The sequence below is a fragment of the Mytilus edulis genome, chromosome 11 (genome assembly GCF_963676685.1).
Source record: "Mytilus edulis chromosome 11, xbMytEdul2.2, whole genome shotgun sequence".
NCBI classification, from domain to species: Eukaryota; Metazoa; Mollusca; class Bivalvia; order Mytilida; family Mytilidae; genus Mytilus; species Mytilus edulis.
This window is the reverse complement of record NC_092354.1, coordinates 5,299,868-5,326,636: the sequence shown is the minus strand read 5'-3', so window position 1 is coordinate 5,326,636 and position 26,769 is coordinate 5,299,868. Positions and strand designations below refer to the sequence as shown.

The following is a 26,769-nucleotide window of genomic DNA, read 5'->3' as shown; positions in this document are numbered from 1 at the left end:
AATCGGATCCAATATTGTAATCTCGCGGCAGCCATTTTTTGTCAATGTTGTTCTCTCTTGGCAGATAGTGGAGCCTCGAAAGTGAGATACGATTTTACTCGGATTTACACATTATTTATCGGCGATTTTCTGTATAAAGCTAGCGGTTGAACAAATTGAACATCGCTGTCATGAATTGTAATGATGAAAATAAGCTTGAGATCGTTTATTAGGAAACTTGGGTAAAAATGTTTGCAAAGTTATTTTTTAAAGGCAGTGCTTTAAGGCCTGACTTAAGTCATGAGGTTCATCTTTTCATACCCAATCTTTGCAGGGGGTCTTTTGGCCAGAAATAGATCCGGAAATGTTCGAATTTCTCCTCTTCTTTTTATGGTATGATATGGTTTTTATTTCTTTCATTTACATTGGGGACTAAAGAAACGATCAGTGTGTTTTGTTTGTTTTATAGAACTTGTTATGAGTGTGTATTTTGCATTATAAGCAGTCAACCTGACTACAAACTATCATTATGTGTATTCCGTGCGGAAAGAGGTCGGGTCAATTTCGAGTGTTATCTGACATCTAAAGATTCTTTAATTAGTTCAGATGTTGATATAACAATGAAAAGTCGACAATGAACATGATTAATATTGCATCTTCTATAATTCAAAGCGGAATTCGGTTTATGAACGAGAAACTGTAAAGCGTTTTCAATTTCGGTATTAGTTATGTATGTTGTCTACGTATTATCCTGGTTCCCGGTACTACGTTCCGGGTATTAGCTTTTTGTGTATGTGATGTGTAACATTACGATCGGGTACCAGCCAATCTACGTGTGCATGTGTACATGATTTCCCGCCAAAATGACCGTTTTACAGCTATGGAAAAAATAGTCCATAAACGTTCCGTATAATGATATGCAAATTCATAATTAATCGTAACTTTTTTTATCTTTGTATAATAAATATAACAAAATGGATTCCACAAAATTGAAAATAGCATTATTTTACGAAGATTTCTCATATTTTTCTCACTTCCAGGCGCAGTAATACGTATGTTTGGAAGAAGCTCGAAGAATTTGACAAAGTGAATTGAGAAGGAAACGGATAGATATACGTCCTTGCTATCAGGTAAAACAATTTAAATGTACAGAACAAACACATTTACTTCACACAAATAGTACAGGCTTAAGCTTTTTATTGTCTTATACACGACTGTAGTCTAGTCGACGACGGTGACCTACAAGGTACGGGTCATACTGGGTCAAGTCTAAATATGTAAACACATTCACGTGCTATTAGGTAGAAAGCATCGTAATGCAATATCTACAATTTTTCCTCCTTTATACATCGTTTAACCAGATATATCATCTCCTTTATAAATCGTTTAACCCGATATATTTCTCTCAAATACACTTAAACACGGGTTGTATGTACGTATCTTTTCTAGTGTTTTCTTGTCCTTATTAAAGTTCATTTGTTGATGTTTAAATATTTTTGAACGACTGAACACAGGAGTGAATGAATGCAACAATTATATATACTGAAGACTTGGGCTGTACAATGATAGTGTACGTATATCATACTGATAATTATTCTAGCAGTAATTATGTTAATTTAGGATGTAATGACAGGAATTCATGAGCTATGCCTCCGGCTTTCTGAAAAAAATATCAATGACAATGTAAACAGGAACAAAACATTGACAAGAATGCTGCTCTCTTCTATGTTATAGTTATTTAGGTATGTGTGTTGCACAAGTTTCAAAAAAATTAAGTTATAAAACTTTTTTTCAGGGCACAAACCCACTTTAAAGAGACTTGTCTACTGCCATACCCATCCTAATTTCATGCACCATTTGCAAGCAAGAGACTGAATGGTTTGCAAAATTAAAAATCAGGACGGTGTCCAATTAAAACAAAAGAACTAAACTGGATGAATATTGTAGGAGAAATCTAGAGGAAAGTTTTGATTTGTGAAATTGGTTTTCCTGAAAAGTCATTCATCCTAGCCTGCAGAAAGGAACTATAACTGTCCACCACCAACTGACCAGCTAATGTTGAGCTTCACATATGGAATGACACAGCTGTGTTTTTTTATACCTGTTTATAGAGTTGTATACTAATTTTATTTTTTTTATCAATAAATATATATTGTGTCATTTAAGAACTTGTATTTTGCCAAAAGATGCATACTAGTGAATGAAAGTGGTGCAGTTCATTTTGCTTTGGTATATAGAATTGAATTACAATTGTTCATGTTATTGGAATGCTTATAAAAATAAGGAGATGTGGTACAATGTATATGATATTTAGTGAGTTAATCAAGCAAAAGTGAATAAGAAATTGGTATAAGCAGTTACAGGTACATGTACTACTGTACAATCTCAAACAATGAGAAAAACTCATACCGTAAAGAGAATTTCATATTTACAAGTAAGTTTTGTTTTTGCGTTGAATAATTTTCTTCTATTGTTTTAATTGCAAATATTGGAAGTGGTTAAAATGCTAATGAGACAGCTGTTATGGCCACAGAGCCTTAATTGAAAACTTCTTTTTCATTCATACCAGTAGATTTTGCCTGGAGTTAGAAACATATCTGCCAACTTTTCAAAATGCACACGGGGGTTTTACATGAAAGATGGTTCATATAGTCATACAAAACCTTCAAGGGGGCCTTCAAATGGAAGCAGGACAAGTCGCCCCACTGGCTTATCGCCCCACTTTTTAAAAAACCGCCACAAACTGATTTATCAAATCGCCCCACATGTGAAATTGGTTAAATCATGTTTAATATTACTCCTGCCAACTCGCCCTACTTATAAAAAAACGGTAATATTTAGATTAATAATATATATATAATTAAAAATAAAAACTCGCACCACTTTAATGAAAACTAATGTACACAGAATACAAACAAACCGAAAATTAATTTACTTACTATTATTGATATATACTGAAATTATAATTCTAAAAAAACCCTGATTGTTGAAGAATAACTAAGTTTTGAAGCTTAGTTATTTGCATAACAATTGAAAAGAAACCTGTTAAATGTATCATAATGCAATATATGGAATTGAACTTATATTCGATGGGATAACATCTTTTTCCATAAGTGGGGTGAGTTGGCATTACTAAATTCATCCTGGTTAATAATATATTGATCTAGATTTCACCGATTTCCATTAGGTGGGACCAGTTGGCAGGAGTAATATTAACGGGATTTAACACGGTTCACAAGTGGGGGCGATTTGGTAATCCAGGTTGGGGCAGTTTTTTTGTCGAGCCTGCAACTTTTGTCGCAGATAGTGATCCGGGGGCGGCGGCGATGTTAGCTCAGTTCTTAAAAGCTTTATATTTTAGAAGGTGGGAGACCTGGATGCTTCATACTTCATGTATATGGTTGCCTCATGTTACGAAGTTTCCGTCAGTCACATGTCCAATATCCTTGACCTCATTTTCATGGTTCAGTGACTACTTGAAAAAAAAGTTAAAATTTTTGTAATGTTAAATTCTCTCTTATTATAAGTAATAGGATAACTATATTTGGTATGTGCGTACCTTGCAAGGTCCTCTTGCCCGTCAGACAGTTTTCACTTGACCTCGACCTCATTTCATGGATCAGCGAACAAGGTTAAGTTTTGGTGGTCAAGTCCATATCTGAGATACTATAAGCAATAGGTCTAGTAAATTCGGTGTATGGAAGCATTGTAAGGTGTACATGTCCAACTGGCAGGTGTCATCTGACCTTGACCTCATTTTCATGGTTTAGTGGTTATAGTTAAGTTTTGTGTTTTGGTCTGTTTTTCTTATACTGTTTGCAATAGGTCTTCTATATTTTGTGTATAGAATGGTTGTAAGGTGTACAGGTCTACCTGGCAGGTGTCATATGACCTTGACCTCATTTTCATGGTTCAGTGGTCAAAGTTAAGTTTTTGAGTTTTGGCCTTTTTTTCTAATACTATATGCAATAGGTCAACTATATTTGGTGTATGGAAATATTTCATGATCTACATGTCAGTCGCGCAGGTTTTATTTGACCTTGATCTCATTTTTTACAATTCATTGCTCAGTGTTAAGCTTTTGTGTTTTGGTCTGTTTTTCTTAAACTATAAGCAATAAGTCAATTTTATTTGTTGTATGGAAGAATTGTTAGCTGTACATGCCTACCTGGCATGGTTTATCTGACCTTGACCTCATTTTCATGGTTCAATTGTCAATGTTTAGTTTTCTTGGTTTATGTTAAGATTATGTGACAGTTGTAATAAAGCTTTATTATTAGGATTATCAACATAATATCAATGATTAGTAAAGAAGGCGAGACATTTCAGTGTGTGCACTCTTGTTTTTAAAGTGGGGCGATTTGTCATGGATTCCCTTCAAATATATTCTAATGTGGTTTTTGGCTTCTTCGTGCATTAACAAGCTCATAGCCATTGTTGAATTAATTGTTTTCTTTAAAATAGTCGACAAAATTGCTCTTACAAAATTTCCATTTGGGAGCCTTGAGCTCGATGGGGGAAATACTCTGCAAATACTGACAGTTGCCAGGTATGGTCATCAAAAAAGTTGACATGTTACTATGTACATTTACCATTATGTTACTTGGTGTTCTTGCTATAAACACAGTACAGAGACTAGTCAATCTTTGTGAACTATTTTTTATGGGAGTCATAGAATATGCGTATACAATCAATAATTAAAAATAGTCTATTTATATTGAAAAGGAAAAGTTCTTATATGTCTAAAGAAGAGGGACGAAAGACACCAAAGGGACAGTCAAACTCATAAATTTAAAGCAAACTGACAAGGCCATGGCTAAAAATGCATTTCATGGGAGGCACAGAAAATATACTGTAAACATAGACTATAGATATAGGTGAACTAGGTACAAAAGAACTCTGAATCTTAAATTCTACAAACCACCTCTGTTCTATGGAAGATAATGGTATAACTGGACTAGAAATACACACAACCTGTAATTAACTGCCTTTACAGCGCTTTCGCGCTTTGATTTTTATTTTCTTTCAAGGTCCGTCGAGCATGTCAGCGTAGCTAGTAACCAAGTAGAAAGTTCGACTGCAGAATTGGAAAGTCTCAGACCTCGGACCACCGCTTATTTAAACCCCTGCGTCCAAATTGAAAAGATACGAACATTTCGTCTTCTAATTCAAAATTGCCGCCAACTACTGATCGGATGACGTATATGTACGTAGTTGACTACGTATAGATGACAAACAATATTCCTACGACTTTTGCAATTTGGAAATCTTAACTACTTGCCTTTAGAGATTTTCGGTAATTAAATATTTCATACATTTGTTCTTTGACATCTTAGCCAAAAGCTCAGAGGATAATAAACTACAGAAGGATTCCTAATGTGCTCTACTTCCTATGTGCAACTTCAAAACTTTTGGGAAAATCGACGATCATTTAAGGTTTTTCTGGTCATATTTATTGTAATAACTGCCTAATAAGTTATAAATAATATAGTAGTCAGCTAGATGATAACAAAGGCATGTATTTCAGCATTTATTGGGTAGCACACAAATCCAGGGTGCTCGCTTAACTGCCTAAAATTGAAAGCCATTACAAACACATCGACGAGATGTATAAGTACCGAGCCACGTCAAACGGATATCACATAAATCCATTCAACAGTAATATTAATAATGTATAGATTGATTGTTGGTTGCTTAACGTTCAGTGGCAAATATTTCATGCATATTCAGGACGAGTTCACAATAAATACAATAGGTAGGTTGATGCGATATCAATAATGGAACAAATACAAATGAAAGAACTATAAAACACGTTGAAAAGATGATAAACAACATCAGAACGCAGAATCTATACATCAAGACCATCGTGTATTATTTGAGAAGTTGACGCGGAATATTTATCAACAAGGTCTTGGTACCAGCCACTTTCATTGGACAATTCGTAATTGCGAACAAAATTCAAAGAGCTGAAGGACCTTTTAGTTAATGTTGTGGAACATTACAAAAGCAATCATACTAAATGTCGCCCAGACTCCAGATGCCAAAGGTATTTAAATTATGAACATAGAAGGAGTGTAAAATTTTCTAGGACATCTCGCTTTCTCGAGTGATTTTCAATATTGTGCTGAGAGAGTTCATTACTGTGTAGCGGGGTTGCTTCCCCTCAGTATTCTCTCTCGTGAAATTGCAGAGTAGATACGTTCTCTCCGGTTACATTTGACGCCCGACTAAAAAATCCACGATGGTTATCGGGAGTATAGCCAGGGTTTGTGTTGTTTAAAGTCATATATTAAGAAATGATGACTCTAATCGTGCGCGAATAGTGTAGCGGGGTTGTTTCCCTCAGTACAGGTAGAACATATAAAGCCAGTCTTAATCAATTAAGCTAGGGAATCGATTCTTAGGCTCAGTGGGTTAACGCACTGACTCACACAGACGACCGGGGTTCGAATCCTGGTGGTGACGATAAGAATTAGATACGTGCTCTCCGGTTACAACTGATACGATTATGATATGTTTCATTATCTGTATCTTTCCACTGCAGTACTGCAGTTTGACTTTACTGACATAGATATAGGAAGATGTGGTGTGAGTGCCAATCTATCTATCTATCTATCTGAATATCTTCTGCCAATTAAGGCACACCTCCTGGTACCCGGAGTACGGTGTATGATAAATGTTATACAGAATATCCTCCACCAATATTTACAGTAGATCCATAAGAATTATTTACACTGATAAAAGTTCTTTATCCACACATAAAACACATATGTATGATTTAAAATCTAAAATTTATATTTTAAAATTGAATTTTAGATATATATTGCATAGAGGTGATCTGACAACACTATTGAAATGATTAATGTTTAATGCCACCTTTTCGATTCTTCTTCTTAGGTATAATGTTCAGTAATTCATATCGCTTATGGTGCAATTTATATATAAGATGCCTACACAATGGTTCTAAATGAATGTTAATGTCATTAGTAAGCTCTAAATGTGCCGAGGTGATACAATAGGCATAAGGATTCACTACGACAGTAAGAAGATCTATTTCTACGGATAGACTATATTTGGCAAACAGCAAAGCTACAAGTGTTGGTGATCTTTTCAACAATATCTCTACGTATATATTCAAGCCGGGTACAGCCTAGCAGAAAATGAGCAAGTGTCTCTTCACTACATTTACATAGCATACAGACAGCATCTATTTTGTTTTGAGAAAACTCTCCATCCAAATAACAATTTAAAAAGTAAACCATTATAGGTTAAAGTACGGTCTTCAACACGGAGCCTTGGCTCACAACGAACAACAAGCTATAAAGGGCCCCAAAATCACTAGTGTAAAACCATTCAAACGGGAAAGCCTGATTTGATTGCTTTATTCGTTGGATTCGATTTAAACATTCATTTTGGCACTCACGGCAAAATGGCTTAATGTATTGGAGTAACATTTGTCATGCACCACTACATACCATGAACGACAATTTTATTAATTTACCTGTGTGATGTACACAATATAATTGTCATGCCAGGTATATTCACACGATTATCACATATACGAAAGGTACAAAAGGTCTGAGCAAAGATGTAGAGTCTTAACCGACCGTGCAAGGCTGTATAGCCAGTCAAAGTTGTCAAAAACTTCCATTTGTTGTAGAGTCAGTCCTTAATTTGATCGTTGATAGTCTTACCCATGCCAGGAAAAGGGAATAGTTGCTTCCCCTCAGTACAGGTAGGACATATTGAGATGTTCTTGCCTTTTACGGGGACTAAATAAATGGACAAGACATCATTACAAACACGTCTTTATTCTCCATAAGCACGTTCACACTCAAGAGACATCAAAAACAGCATTACGGGTCTGACCTTACACCCTTACCTGGAATAGCCCCGACCTCGAACAGAATTCAACCCTAATACATAACATCCCCCCGCTTAGCAAAAAGAAAAATTTTTTTCCACAGGTTGAATTCAGTTCAAACCATAATACTATGTAAATATCAATTTATAAAAAACAATCTTCAGTACAATACGGCTCCATATGCTAAAATCTTATTGAAATACGTTTCAACTCTTTGCTCTACAATCTCACATCTTACTCATATGCTAGATAGTAAAATTTGATAACGTTATGAAATCACAATACAATTTTTTTGTAAAATAGCATATATATATATATATATATATATATAAGTGAAACAATGTTGTCATGACTGTAGCTGTTTACATCGATAAGGAACCAACAGAGACCGCTACCTCTTATTGAAAATGAGCTTTCCACAATAGGTTTCATCCACCATAACTGTTTCTCTCACACTCTCATACCCCCACCCCCCTACTCTCTCTCTCACAGACTCGTGGATCCGTATTTATAGTTAATGAAACATGTTTCAGAAAAGCAACACCTCTTGAAACGGCAATTTATGATTTCTATCACACCGCTACTGACAATATTCCACATGAACATTCATTCTACTGTATCAAATGTACACGTCTATCAAATGATTTCCGTTATCATGAACAAATTTGATGAAAATCAGTTATGTGCAAATAGTGAAAACTGATATGCAAATCTTGAATGAATTTATGCACACTTATTTTAAAAAAAAATGGGCTATTCCAAGTCAACCAAAAATATAATGAAATGCAATAAATTTGAACAAACGATTAACATTAATAAAGTGCTTCAATTAACAGTTCAAAGTTTATCAAATTGTTGGTCTTTACTCATGTATACAAAGTCGCCAAGTCTTAATGTTAAGTTATGAACTTTTCGATTAGCGCGTTCCATCATTGCTGTTTGCGACTTTAGTGCGTGATCCCTTACTTCATTCCGAATAATATCTAATCTTTCGGAAAATTGTTTAAGATAGTCATGATAATCTTTTGGGATTGACGCTAAATTCAAATCACGAACGTGTCCCGACAAAGGAAATTTAGGACGACTGCCGTAAAGAATTTCAAAAGGTGAATATTTTACACTGTCATTGGCAGTTGAATTTAATGAAAATAAAATAGATGGTACCATATCCTCCCAATGTTTTCCCTGTTGAATGTAAGGCGTCATGCGTTCTGCAAACGTTCTATGCGTTCTTTCACACAAACCAAGACAGTGGTGAGTAAAACACGGTGTGTATTGCTGATTTATCTCCAGTAATCGACACATTTCCTTAATTGCTCGAGCGGTGGCTTCCGAACCACAGTCACTGATCAGAGTATCGCAAACTCCATATTGAGATACAAGTTTGAACAAGACTTCCGCAACTGTCAACGTATCTTTGTTTGGTATAGACTCTGCAACTAAAAATTTTGTGAACGCATCGACGGCTGTAAATATATAAGAGTTTCCTTTTGCTGACACTGGTACAGGTCCGTATAGGTCCATTTGCCAAACCTGAAAAGGCGCTTCAGGTGTCTTAAAAGCGACGATACCTGCTTTTGTTTTAACTTGAGTAACTTTTCGGCTCTGACAATCGTGACAACTTCTAACATAATCCGTCACACTCTGTAATAATTTCGGGAAATAATAATGTTCTTTTAACATGTCCGCTGTATGGTGAATGCCACCGTGTCCACCTAACGGTGAGTCATGGTACAATCGAAGAACGGTTTTAATAGCGACCTCTGGTAACGCTAGTTGATACGAAGTGAAAAGTTTTGTCCGTTTACACTTTGCTGTACGAGTATGAAAAAGCAATCCACCCACCATGTCATAATTTGGAGTTTCGAGTAGAAGTTTTCTAGCAGCTTTCTGTGAAGAGGGTAATTTATTCTGTTCAAAATATGATATAAAAGGTCCAAAGTATGGGTCCCGCACTTGCAGTTTTTGAAAAGTGTCCTTACTAAAATCACCATGTCTAAAGATTTCAATTGTATCAGTGAATTTAACTTGCGTATTGTTCTCACTTGTAGCCGTTTCTGTACTAAGATTAGTTTGGGTTTCGTCACCATCGGTATTTAATGTAAAATTTGAATGATCTTCCTTTTCCGTAGAAATTTCTGTATCCTGATTTTTAGCACTTGTTTTGTGATCGACTGATTCTGACTGATTTTCAGTGTCAATATTTTGAGATGAAGTTTCCGGTATATCACGGTTTCCTGTATCTGCTGTTATATTACGGTCTTCAGAGTCACATTTGTCCGTGAATTGTTGATATTTTATGTATTCTGGTAACTGACTTTTTATTTTGTAAATTGTTTGATCTGCTACATCGTAATCTTCTGTATCAGCGTCATATCCAAAATCTAATTGTTTGTTTGGAAATTGTTTACTGCGCTTAAAATGTTTTAAATTCCTAATGGAGTCGTGACTTTGCATTACGTTGTTAACTTCCGGAAGATTGTGTTCTTGAAAATCAGTACTTTCAGAATCCATAAAATTCGGAAATTTAACACGCTTTCCTTCAAATTGTATATCACCAACATGTTCGGGAACGTACGGAAAAAATGGGTCCTCTTGATCAGGACTATCAATACCTTCACAACTAGTCAATCGAGTTGACCGAGATAAAGCGTCTGCAACCTGCATATCTTTTGCCGGTTTATATCGTAGTTCAAAATTGAACTGTTGCAATATTGCTACCCAGCGTTCATATATGGCCCCTTTAAGTTGTTTTTGAAATATAGGCCGAAGGGCCTGGTGGTCACACTCGACAATAAATTTACGACCCCTCAAATACATTGCACAATCTAAAATAGCTGTTACCATCCCTAGTAATTCTAATTTTGTAGGTCCGTACGATCTTTGCCATTTGCTTAATGACTTAGAACCAAAACGAATTACACCGACATCCTTACTATCGCTAGCTGTCTCCTGATACTGGTACAACATGTATCCTATACCTTAAGAACTGGTATCCACTGCTAAATAAAACTCAGTATGAAAATTTTGAAATGCTAAGATCGGAGAATTTGTCAATAAAGATTTCAAGTTGGTAAATGCATTTTCTTGTTCTGATGTCCAACGAAATTTGGCGTTTTTCCGAAGAAGTTTGGTTAGAGGTTCTATTTCAGCGCTAAAATTTGGAATAAATTTCTTGAACCAGTTCAACAGACCTAGTGCACGGCGAAGTTCACGTACTGATCGGGGTGACGGATATTCTTGAACTGCTGTAATTCGATCAGGCGGTGGTTGTATACCGTCTTTAGAAATAAGGTGGCCAAGAAACAAACAAGATTTCTGTGCAAAATGACATTTCTTAGGGCCCAATTTTAGGCCAGCGGCTTGTAAACGATTAAATACCTCATGTAAATCACTAAGGTGTTGCTCAAAGGTTTCTGATGTTATTAAAACGTCATCTAAATAACACGGACAAGAATTGAATGTTAACCCATGGAGTACTTTGTCCATTAAAAGTTGAAATGATCCTGGCGATGAACTTAAACCCATTGGTAGGCGGAGAAATTGATATGTACCGTAACAAGTGTTGAATGCGGTATATCGTTGGCTGTCTGGAGATATAGGCATCTGAAAAAATCCTGAACTTAAATCGATATGAGTTATGAAATTCGGGGTCCTGTTTGAGAAAGACTCTGTTAAATCCTGTAATTCTGGTAGTCCATAAAAAAACTGCTGAGACTGAGAATTTAAATAACGGAAATCGCAACAAAATCTGAACTGAGAGAGACTGTTTGAAGACTGATTGAAATCGCTATTTTCGCTATTTCGGGACTCCTTGGCTCTTTTTGAAACTAACACTATGGGACTTGTGATGGGTATATCTTCGGTTTCACCAACCGGGGAAATTATTCCTTGTTTTAGCAAATGATCGAGATGATCCCGAAGTACTTGTTTTTTATCTGGGGTAAGGCGATACGATCGCTGATATTTTGGCTTGAAATCCGGTTTTAGTATAATCTTGTGTTGCACTACGTCCGTGAAACCTAAAGCAGGATTTTCATCGGTTACAAATATTTTGTCATGCGATTTTAAAAACCCTTTCAATTGTCCTTGTTCAGACTCAGATAAATGTTTTGGAATATCAAAATAGGAGAAAAATTTTGTCCCACTAAGTTCCCCATCTTCACACTTTTCGGTCGAAAACTGTACATTATTAACCTCTGGATTTTCTCTATTTCCTATACATGTAAAATTGAGAAAGGAAATGGTGAATATGTCAAAGCGACAACCACCCGACCATAGAGCAAACAACAGCCGAAGGCAACCAATGGGTCTTCAATGTAGCGAGAATTCCCGCACCCGTAGGTGTCCTTCAGCTGGCCCCTAAAATATGCATAATAGTACAGTGATAATGGACGTCATACTAAACTCCGAATTATACACAAGAAACTAAAATTTAAAATCATACAAGACTAACAAAGGCCAGAGGCTCCTGACTTGGGACAGGCGCAAAATTGCGGCGGGGTTAAACATGTTTATGAGATCTCAACCCTCCCCCTATACCTCTAGCCAATGTAGAAAAGTAAAAGAATAACAATACGCACATTAAAATTCAGTTCAAGAGAAGTCCGAGTCTGATATCAAAAGATGTAACAAAAGAAAATAAATAAAATGACAATAATACATAAATAACAACAGACTACTAGCAGTTAACTGACATGCCAGCTCCAGACCTCAATTAAACTGATTGAAAGATTATGTCTTCATCATATGAATATCAGGTACAATCCCTCCCGTTAGGGGTTTAGTATCATACTATCATAAAATATATGAGAAGAACATAACCCGTGTCATGCCAACAACTGTTTTTTTTAGAAATAAATGTGTTTAGTTCCGATGCAAAGACCCTATCAGTGAATCAATGTTAAAGCCAAAATATGCAATCTTTAATGACCTGACAACAGTATCGTAACTATATCCCCTTTTAATAAGTCTATTTAAAGGTTTTGTTAGTTTCTGAGGAGAATACTGACATTTTTGTGCTTTATAAAGAATATTTCCATAAAATTTTGGATGTGAAATACCTGAACGTATAAGATGTCTGCATGTTGAGTTATATTTACGAATTATTTCCTTATACCGGTGATAAAATTTAGTAAATGTTTTGACCAGTTTGTGATATCGAAAACCCTGGTGTAATAATTTTTCAGTAATACATAAATTTCTCTCGCTAAAATCTAATACATTGTTACATACACGAGCGAATCGTACAAGTTGAGATATATAAACACCATAAGATGGTGACAAGGGAACGTCACCATCTAAAAATGGATAATTAACAATAGGAAATGAAAAATCATCTCTTTTATCATAAATTTTTGTATTAAGCTTCCCGTTTATGATATAGATATCAAGATCGAGGAAAGGGCAGTGGTCATTGTTATCATTAGCTTTATTTAAAGTAAGTTCTACAGGATAAATTTCTTTAGTATACATACTGAAGTCGTCATTATTTAGAGCCAATATATCATCCAAATATCTAAAAGTATTGTTAAATTTTTGTATCAAATGTTGTTTTGATGGGTCTTTGCTAATTTTAGTCATAAATTGTAACTCATAACAATACAAAAACAGGTCCGCAATAAGTGGTGCACAGTTAGTCCCCATTGGAATTCCAATAACTTGACGATATACGGAATCTCCAAAGCGAACAAAAATGTTATCAAGTAAAAATTCAAGTGCATAAATAGTATCAAAGCATGTCCAATTGACATAGTTCTTTTGTTTATTGCTACTAAAAAATGATCTAAAAGAGTTTGAACATATGTACTCGCATTCCGACTTTTTAAATGCCCAGTTAATTAGGGATGTGAATTTTTTCTTAATAAGAATATGAGGCAAAGTGGTATATAGGGTAGAAAAATCAAAACTTTGAACAGATTCAAAATCACCAATATATGCATGCAATTTATCAAGTACTTCCAACGAGTTTTTGACACTCCAAAAGTAATTAATTCCACTATTTTCAAAGGCCTTATTTGAACAATTTATTATCAGGTTTTTTATTGTACCAAGTGTACTAGTAAGTAAAACAGACAATTTAGTAGTTGAACAATGGCTGGAAGATGAAATAAATCTATATTTGTAAGGTTTTTTGTGCAGCTTCGGAAGCCAGTACATACTTGGGACTTTCATTGTGTTTGGTTCTGCTTGTAAAGAAGTAGCTAAAAGTTTATGTTTGTTACAGATGTCGTTTTCTGAAAATGAAGTCAGTTGGAATGTTGGTGAATGCGTGATTTCCTTTTGCAGAACCTCTATATAAAATTTACGTCAAACAATAATGATATTATTCGCAGCTTTATCAGCCGGGACAAAAACAAATTCCTTGGCTAGTTCTGTTAGTTTATTTTTGATACGCGAAATAGGGTTTTTATAGTTTTTGTTGAGGGTAAAATGTTCTTTAAAATGTTGTATTCGAATATCAACTATCTTCATTACTGAATTAAAAAAAGAGTCCAAAGATTTTTTGTCAGCTTTTTCCCGTTTTACCCATTTCAAACAGTAGGCGCGGAGTGAGTCGTTGATGATATTACGACACTCATTCCAGTTAATAGTTGACGGGGGACGATATTTAGGTCCTTTACTGAGGAATGATTTTAACTCTCGGTCGCGAACGATGTTAAGGTCTCCTGTTATAACATGGGAAATTGGTCCATAGGTGTATTCTGAATTACTGCAATTACACGACATAGGTGTATTTTCAGTGATATTTACATCTTTACACAATTGGCTATAATTAAACACATATTTTCGGGTAGATTTCTTGTAAATATAACAAATGAGAGGGAGTTCAGTATTATCAAAATATCCAGGAATTTGGTCTTTAACAGAATGGTCGTTAAAAATACCGGCAATATTTACAAAATCAAAACCTTTATTGACATACTTTATTTTAATAAAATGTTTTTTATGATCTTCAGGGCGATCAATTTTTGGAAACAGTTTAGAATAACAATATGCCATTATAATTTGGACAATTTCATACTTAGGACTGTAACATGAAATTGTGTTGCAATCCTCTAAAATTTTATTTAATTTATTTATAGGTAAAGAACAAAGCTTGGTTAACAGATAATGTCTGCCGTTGTTTTTTGAAATGGAAATTAGGTCCGAAATATTTGTATGGTTGGTCCGAAATTTTCTTTGATTCCGATTTTTTCTGCGTCCATGAGAACGATTTTTACGAACAGTTTTAGAAACTATATCCAAAATGTTAACAGAATCGGTTCTTGATATATTGCCAATTCCCATGATATTATCATTAAGACCGAGAGGGTAGACTGTCTGTAATTTTTTAATCCAATTTAATTCATTTATTTTTCGTGATCGTACAAACTTGGAATGAGATTCACCAGGCTGCTTATTTACTACTTCTAAAGGTTGAACTGTTAAATATTTAATAGGATGACTGTGCTTCTTAAGATGTTGATAAATGATACTTTTGAATTTATTGGGTCTTTTAAAACGATACAGGTGTTCTTGCGTGCGTTTAGATAAATATCGCCCAGTTTCACCTACGTACTGAATACCGCATCCCGGTTTGTTTCATGTGAGTAAATAAATAATACTGTTTGTTTTTCAAGTAATATCAGTTTCAAAATTTAGAGAAAATGTGCGACCATTAAATGTGGACCTTACTGTATTGTTGGTGGAAAGACGGGGACGCGTAAGTCATTTTTTGGCATGACACTTATCGATAGAAGGGTAACCACGATTTTTATTGTTAAAACTATTAAATCAGAGTCATTGTCAAGTATCTCAAATTTCGCAACAATCTGACCCCTTGGAATATCAACTATTTCATTTGTAGAATTAAACAGTTTGACTGGCACCAGTTTATCTTTATTTACAGAAACTACCGATTTCGCTGTCAAAACACCTAATTTAAACAAATAATTATGGTTCATGCATATTCCTTGCATACCATGTAAAATATCATTATGAACTTTGCCCCATACTATCATCTCAGAATTTGGCAAAACTGACAAACGCTTTTGATTTTTCACTTTACAGAAACGGGAACATACGGTCAACTTTGAAAAATCTAGCATAATTTTCTTCGAGACCAAATAGTCTGTGCCTAATAATAACGGATGTGATGTTTGTGAAAATACATGTACTAAAATCCAATGTTTTCCTTGTGGAATTTGTATTTTAATTCGTGAAACACCAATAATGTTAACAGATTGGTTATTAGCTAAAACAATTTTCTCACTAGTTGAATTTACCCATGACTTGTGAGTTTCAGGTATTGAATTAAATAATTGTTGTGAAATTACATTTATTGAGCTTCCCGTATCTACTAGGGCTGCAATTTTCAAATTCAAAATCTGTACAGGCAAATAAATAAACTTATTCCGGCTTTCCATATTTGATGTAGAACACTGCATTTCATCATCGGAAGTTTGAAAATGTTCAGATTGAACAGTGTTAATAAATGACCTAGAAGGCGAACGACTACGACATCTGGCACCTATATCAGTCCTCCCGGAAGACCGTGCCTGGTGTCCCCCGGGACGGTTCAGTTTCCCGAAAGTCTCTTACAATTAACCGCTGAATGACCAATTTGGTCACACAACTGACATGTGATATCGGAACTGCTAACTCCTTGTCCGTTCCAGTTGCAATAACGTTTAATATGATTTGGCGAATTACAATTGAAACAAAGATTGTTTGTTGCCTGAGAGAGGGAGGTTGCCTGCTGACGACTGTTGGTTGCCTGAGGGGGGTTGGTTTCCTGCTGACGACTATAAGCAAATCGATCGGTACGTCTGTTTTGTTTTGTACTTTCATCAGTTTTAGATGCAGTTAAATTTTGGACTGCCTTAGTGAGAGTGTCTATTTGTGACTGTAAGGAGGCGAACTCGGAGTCACGTTTATCACTAGGTTTTGCCTGTTTACTTGCCGCAGCTACTTGTAGCTCAGCCTTCCTATACCCATAAGCTTCGCCCATTTTAGCGGCTGCTTATGCCGATGGACTGTCTCTATGGTGACCGGCTCTTACAAAAAATGCTAGTTGTTCGGGTGACCCTTTAATGAATTTAACTAAAATTTCGTGATCAGGTTTTTTCAATGTATTTGCTTTTTCCACAAGTTGGCAATAAAAATCATCAATTGACTGGCCTGACGATAAAGACATGTTTTCAAAGATTTCACTATCAAGCATAACTGTAGGATTTTGCCAGTCTAAATCAACATATTTATTTGTGAACAAATGTACTATAGCTTCCCATGATGCCTTATTTTCAGACGATAGTGAATTAAACCAAGTTAATGCTGGACCAGTCAAATGTAAATGAAGCGCCGCTATTATGCGGTTGTCGTCCAGTGGTGAAATGTTATGTAGGGTTGCATATGATTCAAACTCAGCAATAAATAATGCAGCATTTTCATGGGGAAAGCCGCCAAATTTCCGACAGTTTGCTAGTTTTTCCATCGTGTCTGAAATTGCAAGATTTGAATTACAAGTTGAAAAGTTCAAAGGTAGTTTTGGGGACGGAGTAAGTAAATAATTAATATCTGGCTCCCGAAGCTGATTTAGCGACAAAAATTCGTCTGATAGAACAGAGTTTGGTTGTTCAAGTTCAAATTCTAGGGAATCGTCAGAGTACTGGGACAATGGTGATATAGAAACGGGTAAAGGCAGTAGTGGGGTTTCAGGTGACTTAATTGATATCAATCCAAATTCGACCTCACTGTCGTACTCGTTATCAGAAAAATTTGCCGAGAGTTGATTTGAAGTCATTTACAAAATTATGTTACCAACGATCAGGATTACCCTATACATGTAGCGAGTAAATTCTCACATACACATTCATAAGATGCCATTTTAATATAAAGAGCAAAAATCAACAGTTGTGGGTCTAGCGAGCTAGAATGATATTACGCTTTTATATGTATACTTCAGTCTAAATGTAATACGCTTTTGTTTAATGCCTTGTGTAGCGAGTTAATTCTCACATACACTGAACCACTATACATACAACCATGTTCATGTATGAATACAAAGAGCAGCGAGATAAATTCTCACATTTTCTAACCTCGGACTTAAGGGAGCTACCATTTGATTTTTATGGGGGGGCTAGGATGAAATTTGAAAAAAATAGGCAGGACAGGAATTTTGAGTTAAAAAAAAAGGCAGGATGAGACACTTGCAAAAAAAAAAAGTCAGGATGGCAATTTAGGTAAAAAAAGTCAGGATAAACTAAAAAAAAAAAGGCAGGACCGAATAGAGTGAAAAATAAAAAGGCAGGACAGAGATTACAACTAAAAAAAATGCAGGACAAAAATTTTCATCCTAGCCCCCCCATAAAAATCAAATGGCAGCTCCCTAAGTTGGTGAGATTTTTCTCGGCTTTAGAAATAAGACTCATTCGGGTACAAAAATTTCAACAACCAACGGAAATAAAAATTGTCTCTGTGTAAAAACCATGTGCTTGCCGCCTACATGTAGTGTCACGCTTCAGTGCACGCCAATCGATCCTCGTGGTAATTCACAAAAATATTTCAGTTACACAGTATAAAATTGAAACAAATTGTCAAAAGCGGTTAACAAAACAAATTAATCCATTTGAAGTCCTCCACCATGAGATGTTCTTGCCTTTTACGGGGACTAAATAAATGGACAAGACATCATTACAAACACGTCTTTATTCTCCATAAGCACGTTCACACTCAAGAAACATCAAAAACAGCATTACGGGTCTGACCTTACACCCTTACCTGGAATAGCCCCGACCTCGAACAGAATTCAACCCTAATACATAACAATATAAAGTCAGTCTTAATCAATTATCGATTCTTTTGCTCAGTAGGTTAACGCACAGACGACCGGGGTTCAATAATTAGTTGCGTAGATACGTGCTCTCCGGTTACAACTGAGTACTGCAGTATGACTATACTAACAAAGCCTCATTTGGTTGCTTTATTCGTCGGATTTGATTTAAACATTCATTTTAGCACTCACGGCAACATGGCTTAATGTATTGGAGTAACATTTGTCATGCACCACCAGCCGGGAAGCCAGTGACGCAGGAGAGTTCCTCTAGACGTTTTTGATCACGTGATTTAGACGTCAACAAAATGACGTTTTTGATCTGCAAAATCGGGAATGAATTTTCCGTTTTTTCTCTTTATGTGTTGATTCTATGTTGGTATTGAAGCATCATAATGTTTACTATGAACATTGTTTATCTCCGTTTTAAGCGATTCCGCTCAGAATTCACAATGTGACGTAAAAATGATGTCCTGACAAAAGTTGAATCAGTATTTTCCGGCGTTGACACCCTAGAAAATAGTTATTTATTCCCTTAAATCGTGATATGCTGGTCGTATTTCATTTATTTTCAGTAGAAAAATTATTACAGATTGTGTTTATGTTAATAAAAGACGGATATTTGTTCAGGGATGAAAATGTGTCAGTTATCAGTGCCAGTCCTAGAGTCAGAATTTGACTCGAAGCGGTAGAAATCCCGGTCTTCGTAACACCTCTGGATTTTCCCTAATACTCATGAGAAAAATACGTTTCCTTAATGATGCCCGAAATGAAAAAAATATTATTCCTTTCTTAAATTTCTTTCAATATAATAACCTTCTATGGTGTTTTGTTACATATTTGGCACTGCACAGTTACTCAAAATTTAATTTGGACAACTGTTGGTATTTATTTTTCCTTTTAAAGCAAGACATTAGGACACAACCAGTTTTAAAAAATTATAAGAATATTATAATTTTTATTAATTCCATATTTTTAGTACAGGTACACAAATGTTTTGTTTATTGTTTATTTGTTCTTTTATCAAATTCACAATCAGTTTCAACTATACCCAGGCTAAGAATTTGTACACATGCATATTGATTTCCCAACTCTCTGATATTCAAGTTGTGTTTTTGTGTTCTGTCATGTATATAGTATGCGTGTGTGTGAGAGGGGGTGGTGCTGTGAAATTAATCTGTCATTTGAATATGGTTTTTTTTCTATGCTTGCATGTACAGCAATATTTGGTTAGTAAATATAGGGAGAGTATAATTAATATTATGAAGATCTAGGAAATATCTTCTCAGGAACAACCTTTTTATTGAGGTTCTTTTTAATGTAGAAAAATTCCAGCAGCTCACATTCTTTTCTGTGTCTCAGCCAAAATCAACCATTAAGTAGTCTTAAGAGCAGAGAATAGTAGACAGAACCTTTAGAGCTACCATGTAAATAATTACTCATAAATCATGTCAGATTTTACATACAACATTGACATTAATTATCTTGAATGTCATATAACATACTAGTTAACCAAACAGAAGCCAGTGAGTCTCTTTTGAAATCCAGTTTTGTACTGTCTAGTTATAGGCATCAACTGAATAATGTCTTGTATTATGATAAGATTTGCAAGACTTTGGTCTGTTATAGCTCATCATATGGTATGGGTTTTGCTTATTGTTGAAGGCAGTTCAGTGACCTTCCTTTTTTACTGCTCATCCTTTGGTCTCTGGTGGATTTTTTTTCAATGGCAATCATACCACATTCACCTACATCTATAATAATGATGGAAATGGTAAAAAGTTCTTCTTATGATAGACTGAACATTTTTTTCTTCACCAAAAAAGACTGAATTACCAGAAATGTTTCTTTTATGGAACAAAAGAAATTTTAGGAGACACAAACTATGGTTTATGATTAAAATATATCAAATACAGCAATAGTTCACATCCATTAATGAGCAGGTTACAATTGATTTTTCCAATCTTAAAAAAAAGAAGCAGAAAAAAGCAGCCAATACTTTTTAAACCAATTTCAAAGTCTTAATATCTACCAGGTTGCTGAGATTAACTTCAATTGTCATATAAAGTTGGTGTGTACTCATTTTCTAACAACTGCTGGATATTTATTAAATATACATGTATGTATTGATGCATACACAAAAAGAAAACAAGAATGAGAATATATGATGAACAATTTATTGAACTACAAGAAAATTGTAAATTGAAACACATGGTACTATACACATCTTATACAACTTGCCACATTTTCAGAAGATCACCTAAAAAGAGCCAAATATCTGTTGGACCAAATAAGAGGTTTATTATTTTTCAAATAAAACACCAAAAAAGGTATGTTTGTCCTGTTTTAGCAAATTCTTTTTGAAAAAAAAATTGATGATCTGCCAGATCTGGTCACAACTACATGTACGATGTATGAAAAGAAGATTATTACATCAATAAATAATGAACTGGTAACATTCACAAAAAAAGACTGAATGACCAGCATTCACAGTAGGTACTAAAGGTGCAATACCAACTTTCCCAAGACGGTACAAAATGACCAGCATTCACAAATAGAGGTACTAAAGGTGCAATACCAACTTTCCCAAGACGATACAGAATGACCAGCATTCACAAATAAGACAACACAAAATATTACCTGTATCATTAAAACATGAAATAATAATGACATGTAATAAGCACATCTTTCTAAGTAAACACATGTTTGTGCTAACTATACTAAACATTCAATCTTTAAAAACTTCTCTCCTTTGAACTTTTCAAAGAATATCTTGTAATGTATTGTACTAAACTTTTTCACATAGGATAAAAATTAAAATTAATTATTTTTTTTAGCACATTTAAACCTCTTCAGATTTTTATTAATTTAATTTTGTCTCTCAGAGGAAAATTATGATTTTCCAAGAATTTAAAATTTATTTTTTTAAAGTGGCAAATTACATAAACATAGAGAAAAATACTATGCAAGATATCATATATCTTATTTTTGATTAAAATGTTCATTCACTATCCATGGAAAGTCCTTCAAAGACAGCAAACCAATATCTCTATATTCCAATTCACTTACCTAAAAAAAGAAAAAAAAACATTTTATAACTTTTTGCAAGGCAAGTATCAATATACCCCTCTTATTATCATGGCATGCAGACAAATATAATAAACTGCTTAGCTTTCATGACTTTTTCATTTTAAATCCAACAACTCCATCAGTTTTTTTTCCCTCAAAATTAGCTTCATAAAAGTACAAGTTACAAGTTGTAAAACCTAGTAACTGATATACATATATTTATATACAAACAATGATATTCAATTGCAAGAAATAACAATTCAATCCTTATCAATAAAAAATAATATATATTTACAAGGCCTTATTTACTCTCAGATCTTTAGTCCATTCAAATCATATAATAAGTAAATGTGTACTTCTAATCAATATTGTTAAAAGTTGCTAGTCAAATTATTTGTGAAATTGCATTAATCTTTGTACTGATTAACATGATTAAGTCCACATCCAAATATATTTGAATGTTATATGTTGCTATTAATAGGCAACTGATAATTAACATTGTTGATATACATGTGTTTGTACTTTGCCGTGAAAATTAGCGATAACATATTTTGCTGTATTTTCAAACTCTTGTATCTGCCCTTTCCATTTTTATATAATATACATACCTTTATTATCTGTACATCCAACATAAAATTTTCTCAAACCAGTATTTTACAGATCTGAAACTTGTACAAAGCATAAAGCAAATTAGTGAAGATAATTGTTCTTGATCATTTATGGTACAAACATAATAACAGAAAAATATCTATGATAATAGATGATGCTATCTGAAAAAAAAGGCATGAAAACATGTACATTACAAATCTAGCATTATACATAAATATTTGCTAATCTCCTTTGATGTCTAGTTAAAATAAACATCAAGAACAGCCATTCAATAGTCCTAAAGAAATATAGTGATTATAATTAATGCAGTTCTTTCCAATAGCTCAAATTTTAAGAGTTATCTCTCTTTGATGAGATTTCAATGTATCAAGCCCCTAAATACCTGAAATGCACAACAAGATGAGGTTCAAAAGTAGAATTAACAATAACAAATTTGAACAGGGGAACTTGCAAATTTAGTGATAGGAATTTGAAAACAAAACAATTGTTAAACAAGACTAATGAATATTAATAAAATTGAAAAAATATCAGTGAATATTATCAATTTACATGAAAGTTATATACAAAAATATAAAAAAAACCATAACACTTTAATCCTAAACATTATATACACAAAGTTTTATCAAATTATTTCATACAAATGCAGTTAGATAACTGAATCAAATAATATTGACAAGCAAGATTTCAAGACTTGCAAATTGTTTATCAAATTTAGGTTCAAGGCTTCTCCAATAAAACATTCTTTCAGATTAGAAGTGTTATTTTCAGTAAAAGCAGAAGTTGGGTATAGATTATTATGACAGAAACCCAACAATGCAAATTTCCAGAACATCAAAAACTAAATATGCAGAACATTAAAAGAATACCTATTACAATATTTCAAGCTTGATTCCACTTTTCATCTGAAAGAACTGTATCTGTGATAAACTGAACAGATTTGCCATTAAAAACATTCATCAAAGTATTTTTGTCTGAAAAGGAATAAAAATTAAACCTCTTCAGTACTGAAAAGCCAATAATCATCTGTTTGATCAAGTTCCTCTACTAATCCATCTAATTCAGGTTGTTCAACCTCAACTGGATCTTCAAACTCTTCTGTGTCATCTAAAATGACATCATCAAGGTCAATAGACATATCTAGTACTTGATCTCCACTACCTGGAACATTAAAACAGTTTACACATTTACAACCTGGACCACAAAACCCATCACAGTTTTCATTTTGTGCCTTTCTACATTTACACCTATTTGTTTTGCATCCAGTCTTACATCCACACCCTTTAGTATACCATTCTACAGTTTTCTCGACTTTCTGAAAATTTAAAACAGTGTCCCAAACAATTTCTAATCTATTATCAGTGATTTGCCATCCACATTTTGACAAATCAGATAGTACATGGGTATTGCTGGTGCTCTGACTCCAATAATCAAACACCCAGCAACACCGCATCCAGTGTAGTTTGAGGGCTTCATGGTTTGGCATCATTTCCACTTCAGTGACCACTCTTTCCCACAGCTTTTCTCTGATAGCTGAAATAAAAGATAAATGTTTTTCATGTAAGTCCCCCTCTGAAATAGAATCAAATAATGATTTAGGGGTAGAATAAGGCTGAAATGCAGCACGATGTTTACTAAAATAAACAGAACATATCAACCTGTAAAATGAATAAAGGCCATTATTACCCTGAACATCTGAAAAGCTTCCATTTCCTACAATGAAAGAGGCATGCTTTCTAAATACATCAAAAAATGTCTTTTTACCACAACCTCTGAAATATGACACAAAATCACATCCACTATAGATAAAAAGTAACTGCATACATATCAAAACACTGTCAATTCCCTGTAAAAGCGAATCATTTAAAGTAATACACTTTACAAGTTTGTCCATGGAAAGAAATGAATTGTTGTATGGTGAATCTCTCAACTGCACATATACAGTTTTATTCAAATCAGGTACAAGTGTCAAACCTATAAAAAATACATCAGTATCAGGGCTGTAGATTATGACTTGATCTGCTGTTGTTACTGATGCATGTAACCATACTCTAGTGTCTGCCTCTTCATGATTGCCAGATGCCAAGTCATAATCTACCACCTGACCCTTTAATATGGAAATTGCTCTGTCTTTTCTGTCATCGTCGAATCCTCCAGCTGTAACAAAACAACATTGGTTAGTAGAGAAATAAGTCAATGAAAGAGATAAAAAATAGTCAGACAAAAAGTTAACCAAAAGTCGCTTTTGATGCCGAACTGCAATAAAATTTCTCCAGTTTGATAGCAATGGGGTGTCAGAGGAAATACATGTACGTACCACTGGTTCCTGTACAACTGTATTCCTTCGCGTTCTTTCAATGTCTTTTGGGCTCACACCATTCCTATTTGGATCATCAAACAGTAAATGAACCTCATTTGCTGTATATTGATTATAGTACTTTATAATCCATCTATTAAAAAGAAAATCACCATAATCACCAAAGGTCTGGTGTGAGGCAAGTGGACTGGTATTAATAATAAACATACCATCAATAATGACAGTAGTTTTACTTGATACTGGAGCCTTAGGAACCTGTAATAAAAAAGCATCAGAATAAATATTTTTAAAGACATTAGCTGCAGTGGCTTTTTGACCCTTTTCTGGAATTCCTTCTGCATCACACAAAGCACGAGGTAACTGTAAAAACTGGTCTAAATCTTTGACTGCATTACCACTATGCTTTGAAAAAGCAATTTTTTTTCTTAAACAAGAAATCACTGTATTTTGATCTTTAATTTCTTTCTTTTGCTTGTGAATAGTTATTTTAATAGGGGCAAAAGTTTTTAAATTTCTTCTTTTTCTGGAGGGAGGCTTTCCTGCTGTTTCATAAGTCCTAAATAAAAAGCATTTCAAATAGTTAGCCATGTCTTCCTCACCATACTTTCTGTAATTTATCAAACTGTCAGTTTGTTCATGATCAGTTTCAGTTCTAGTAAAAATATGGTGTAAATGTTCATTACAGTTCATGTCAAACAGAGATGATGTTTCTAAATTGGACATGTATTCACAAACTGTTTTTTCTGCATTTTTAACATAAGACATTGTACCTTCTCTCTGATATAAACCTTCTTCTCTTTCAAGTTGTAATTCTGATTTAAGGTTGTGCAATGTCTTTGCTCTGTAAGGTAAATAAAAAGTGAGGTTTGCTAAAGAAGACTGGCTGAAAGAGTTAAGAGCATTTTTTGACTTTAAATTAATCTCCATTTCATGTGCTTCATCTAATGCTACAGAATACAAATGTTTACCTGAAATTGAAACTGAGAAGCAGCCAGCTGTAAAATGTTGAATAACAGGTTCTGGAAAGGTGTGGAGATCAGCAAGATGGTATGGTATTAGTCTCTGATAATTTTGCCTATCAAAAGCATGAAATAGACAAGTAATTTTTTTCAGCGAAACATTGCGCAAGTGCCAGTTTCTACTACGTATTGAGAAGAACAATCCAAGATAAGCCATAAAATCTAAATGTACAAAATTGTCCCAAAAGGCAAAGGTTTGGTTGACTGAGGAGTTCTCATGACGCCAAGTTTTATATTCTTCTAATAAATCATCTGTAAAAAAAGTAAAAATCTCCTTTTTTTTCTCACATACCTTCTCCCAGACATCAGGTTTACAAACCTCATCTTCTTCTCCATCTAATGACATATCTGAAATAATAGTTAGTATTAAATCTGAAATTTGAATATCATAAGGTGATTCACATGATTTGTATTCAAAAAAGGATTTCACTTGATGTCTCATAACTGCTTCCCAAGCTTGTATAAAAAAACCTATGAGTTACAGCAAACTTGCTACACTCAGTTAAAACTTTCAATGTAGCTCCATGATGATGTTTGGTAGCAAGTTGCTTTAATCCTGCATCAAAATAAATCTTAACAAATATGGGAAGGACATTTTTTAAAATATGCCAATCCCCAGGGTAGGCAAGTACCCAATCCATTTGATCCCCATATTCAGATTTCAGTTTGATCAAATGATCATAACTCTTTCCATCACCTACAACAATAACATAATTTGTTAACTGACCAACTTGAAATTTATCATACAAAATATTCAAAACCTTTAATACTGTATCTTTGCTATCTGCTGTTTCGTCCAATATGGCCACTGATGAAAAATCAGATTGTTCAGTGGATTCAACTGGAATAGAAAAAAAAGGTTTTAATACCTGGTAAAACAATATTTTCTTTTTTTAAAAAGTTTTTAGAAAATCCATATTTAGTAATACTTCTATAAAATTCATCCCATTCTGAAATCTCTGCAGCTGTTTCTTCTAAATCTGATGGTGACATGTCAGAAAACTTGTTTTGCTTTTTTACTTGTGGTAGTCCAAATTTGTCTTCTGGATTAACAAGTTTCTGAATAATTCCTTTTTCCAGTTTACGGTCTCTGGAATTGGGA

At 34.2% G+C, this 26,769-nt stretch overlaps 2 protein-coding genes and 1 long non-coding RNA gene across 3 annotated transcripts; 1 reads left to right on the top strand and 2 right to left on the bottom strand.

The window, feature by feature from the left end:
• The first annotated feature begins 251 nt into the window (after window positions 1–251).
• Window positions 252–2,139, top strand: LOC139495053 (uncharacterized). Its single transcript, XR_011657246.1, has 2 exons — window positions 252–1,109; window positions 1,775–2,139. It is a non-coding gene; the product is annotated as an uncharacterized lncRNA (long non-coding RNA).
• A 6,541-nt stretch (window positions 2,140–8,680) lies between these two features.
• On the bottom strand, window positions 8,681–10,813 carry LOC139495403 (uncharacterized). The gene has a single exon (XM_071283705.1). It carries the CDS (start codon window positions 10,811–10,813, stop codon window positions 8,681–8,683), a length of 2,133 nt encoding a protein of 710 aa, XP_071139806.1.
• A 10,004-nt stretch (window positions 10,814–20,817) lies between these two features.
• LOC139495052 (uncharacterized) lies at window positions 20,818–26,083 on the bottom strand. The gene is made up of 2 exons (XM_071283207.1): window positions 22,334–26,083; window positions 20,818–21,725 (listed from the first exon to the last, which is right to left on the bottom strand). Exon 1 carries the CDS (start codon window positions 26,011–26,013, stop codon window positions 23,323–23,325), a length of 2,691 nt encoding a protein of 896 aa, XP_071139308.1. The 5' UTR covers window positions 26,014–26,083; the 3' UTR covers window positions 20,818–21,725; window positions 22,334–23,322.
• Between the last annotated feature and the right edge of the window lie 686 nt (window positions 26,084–26,769).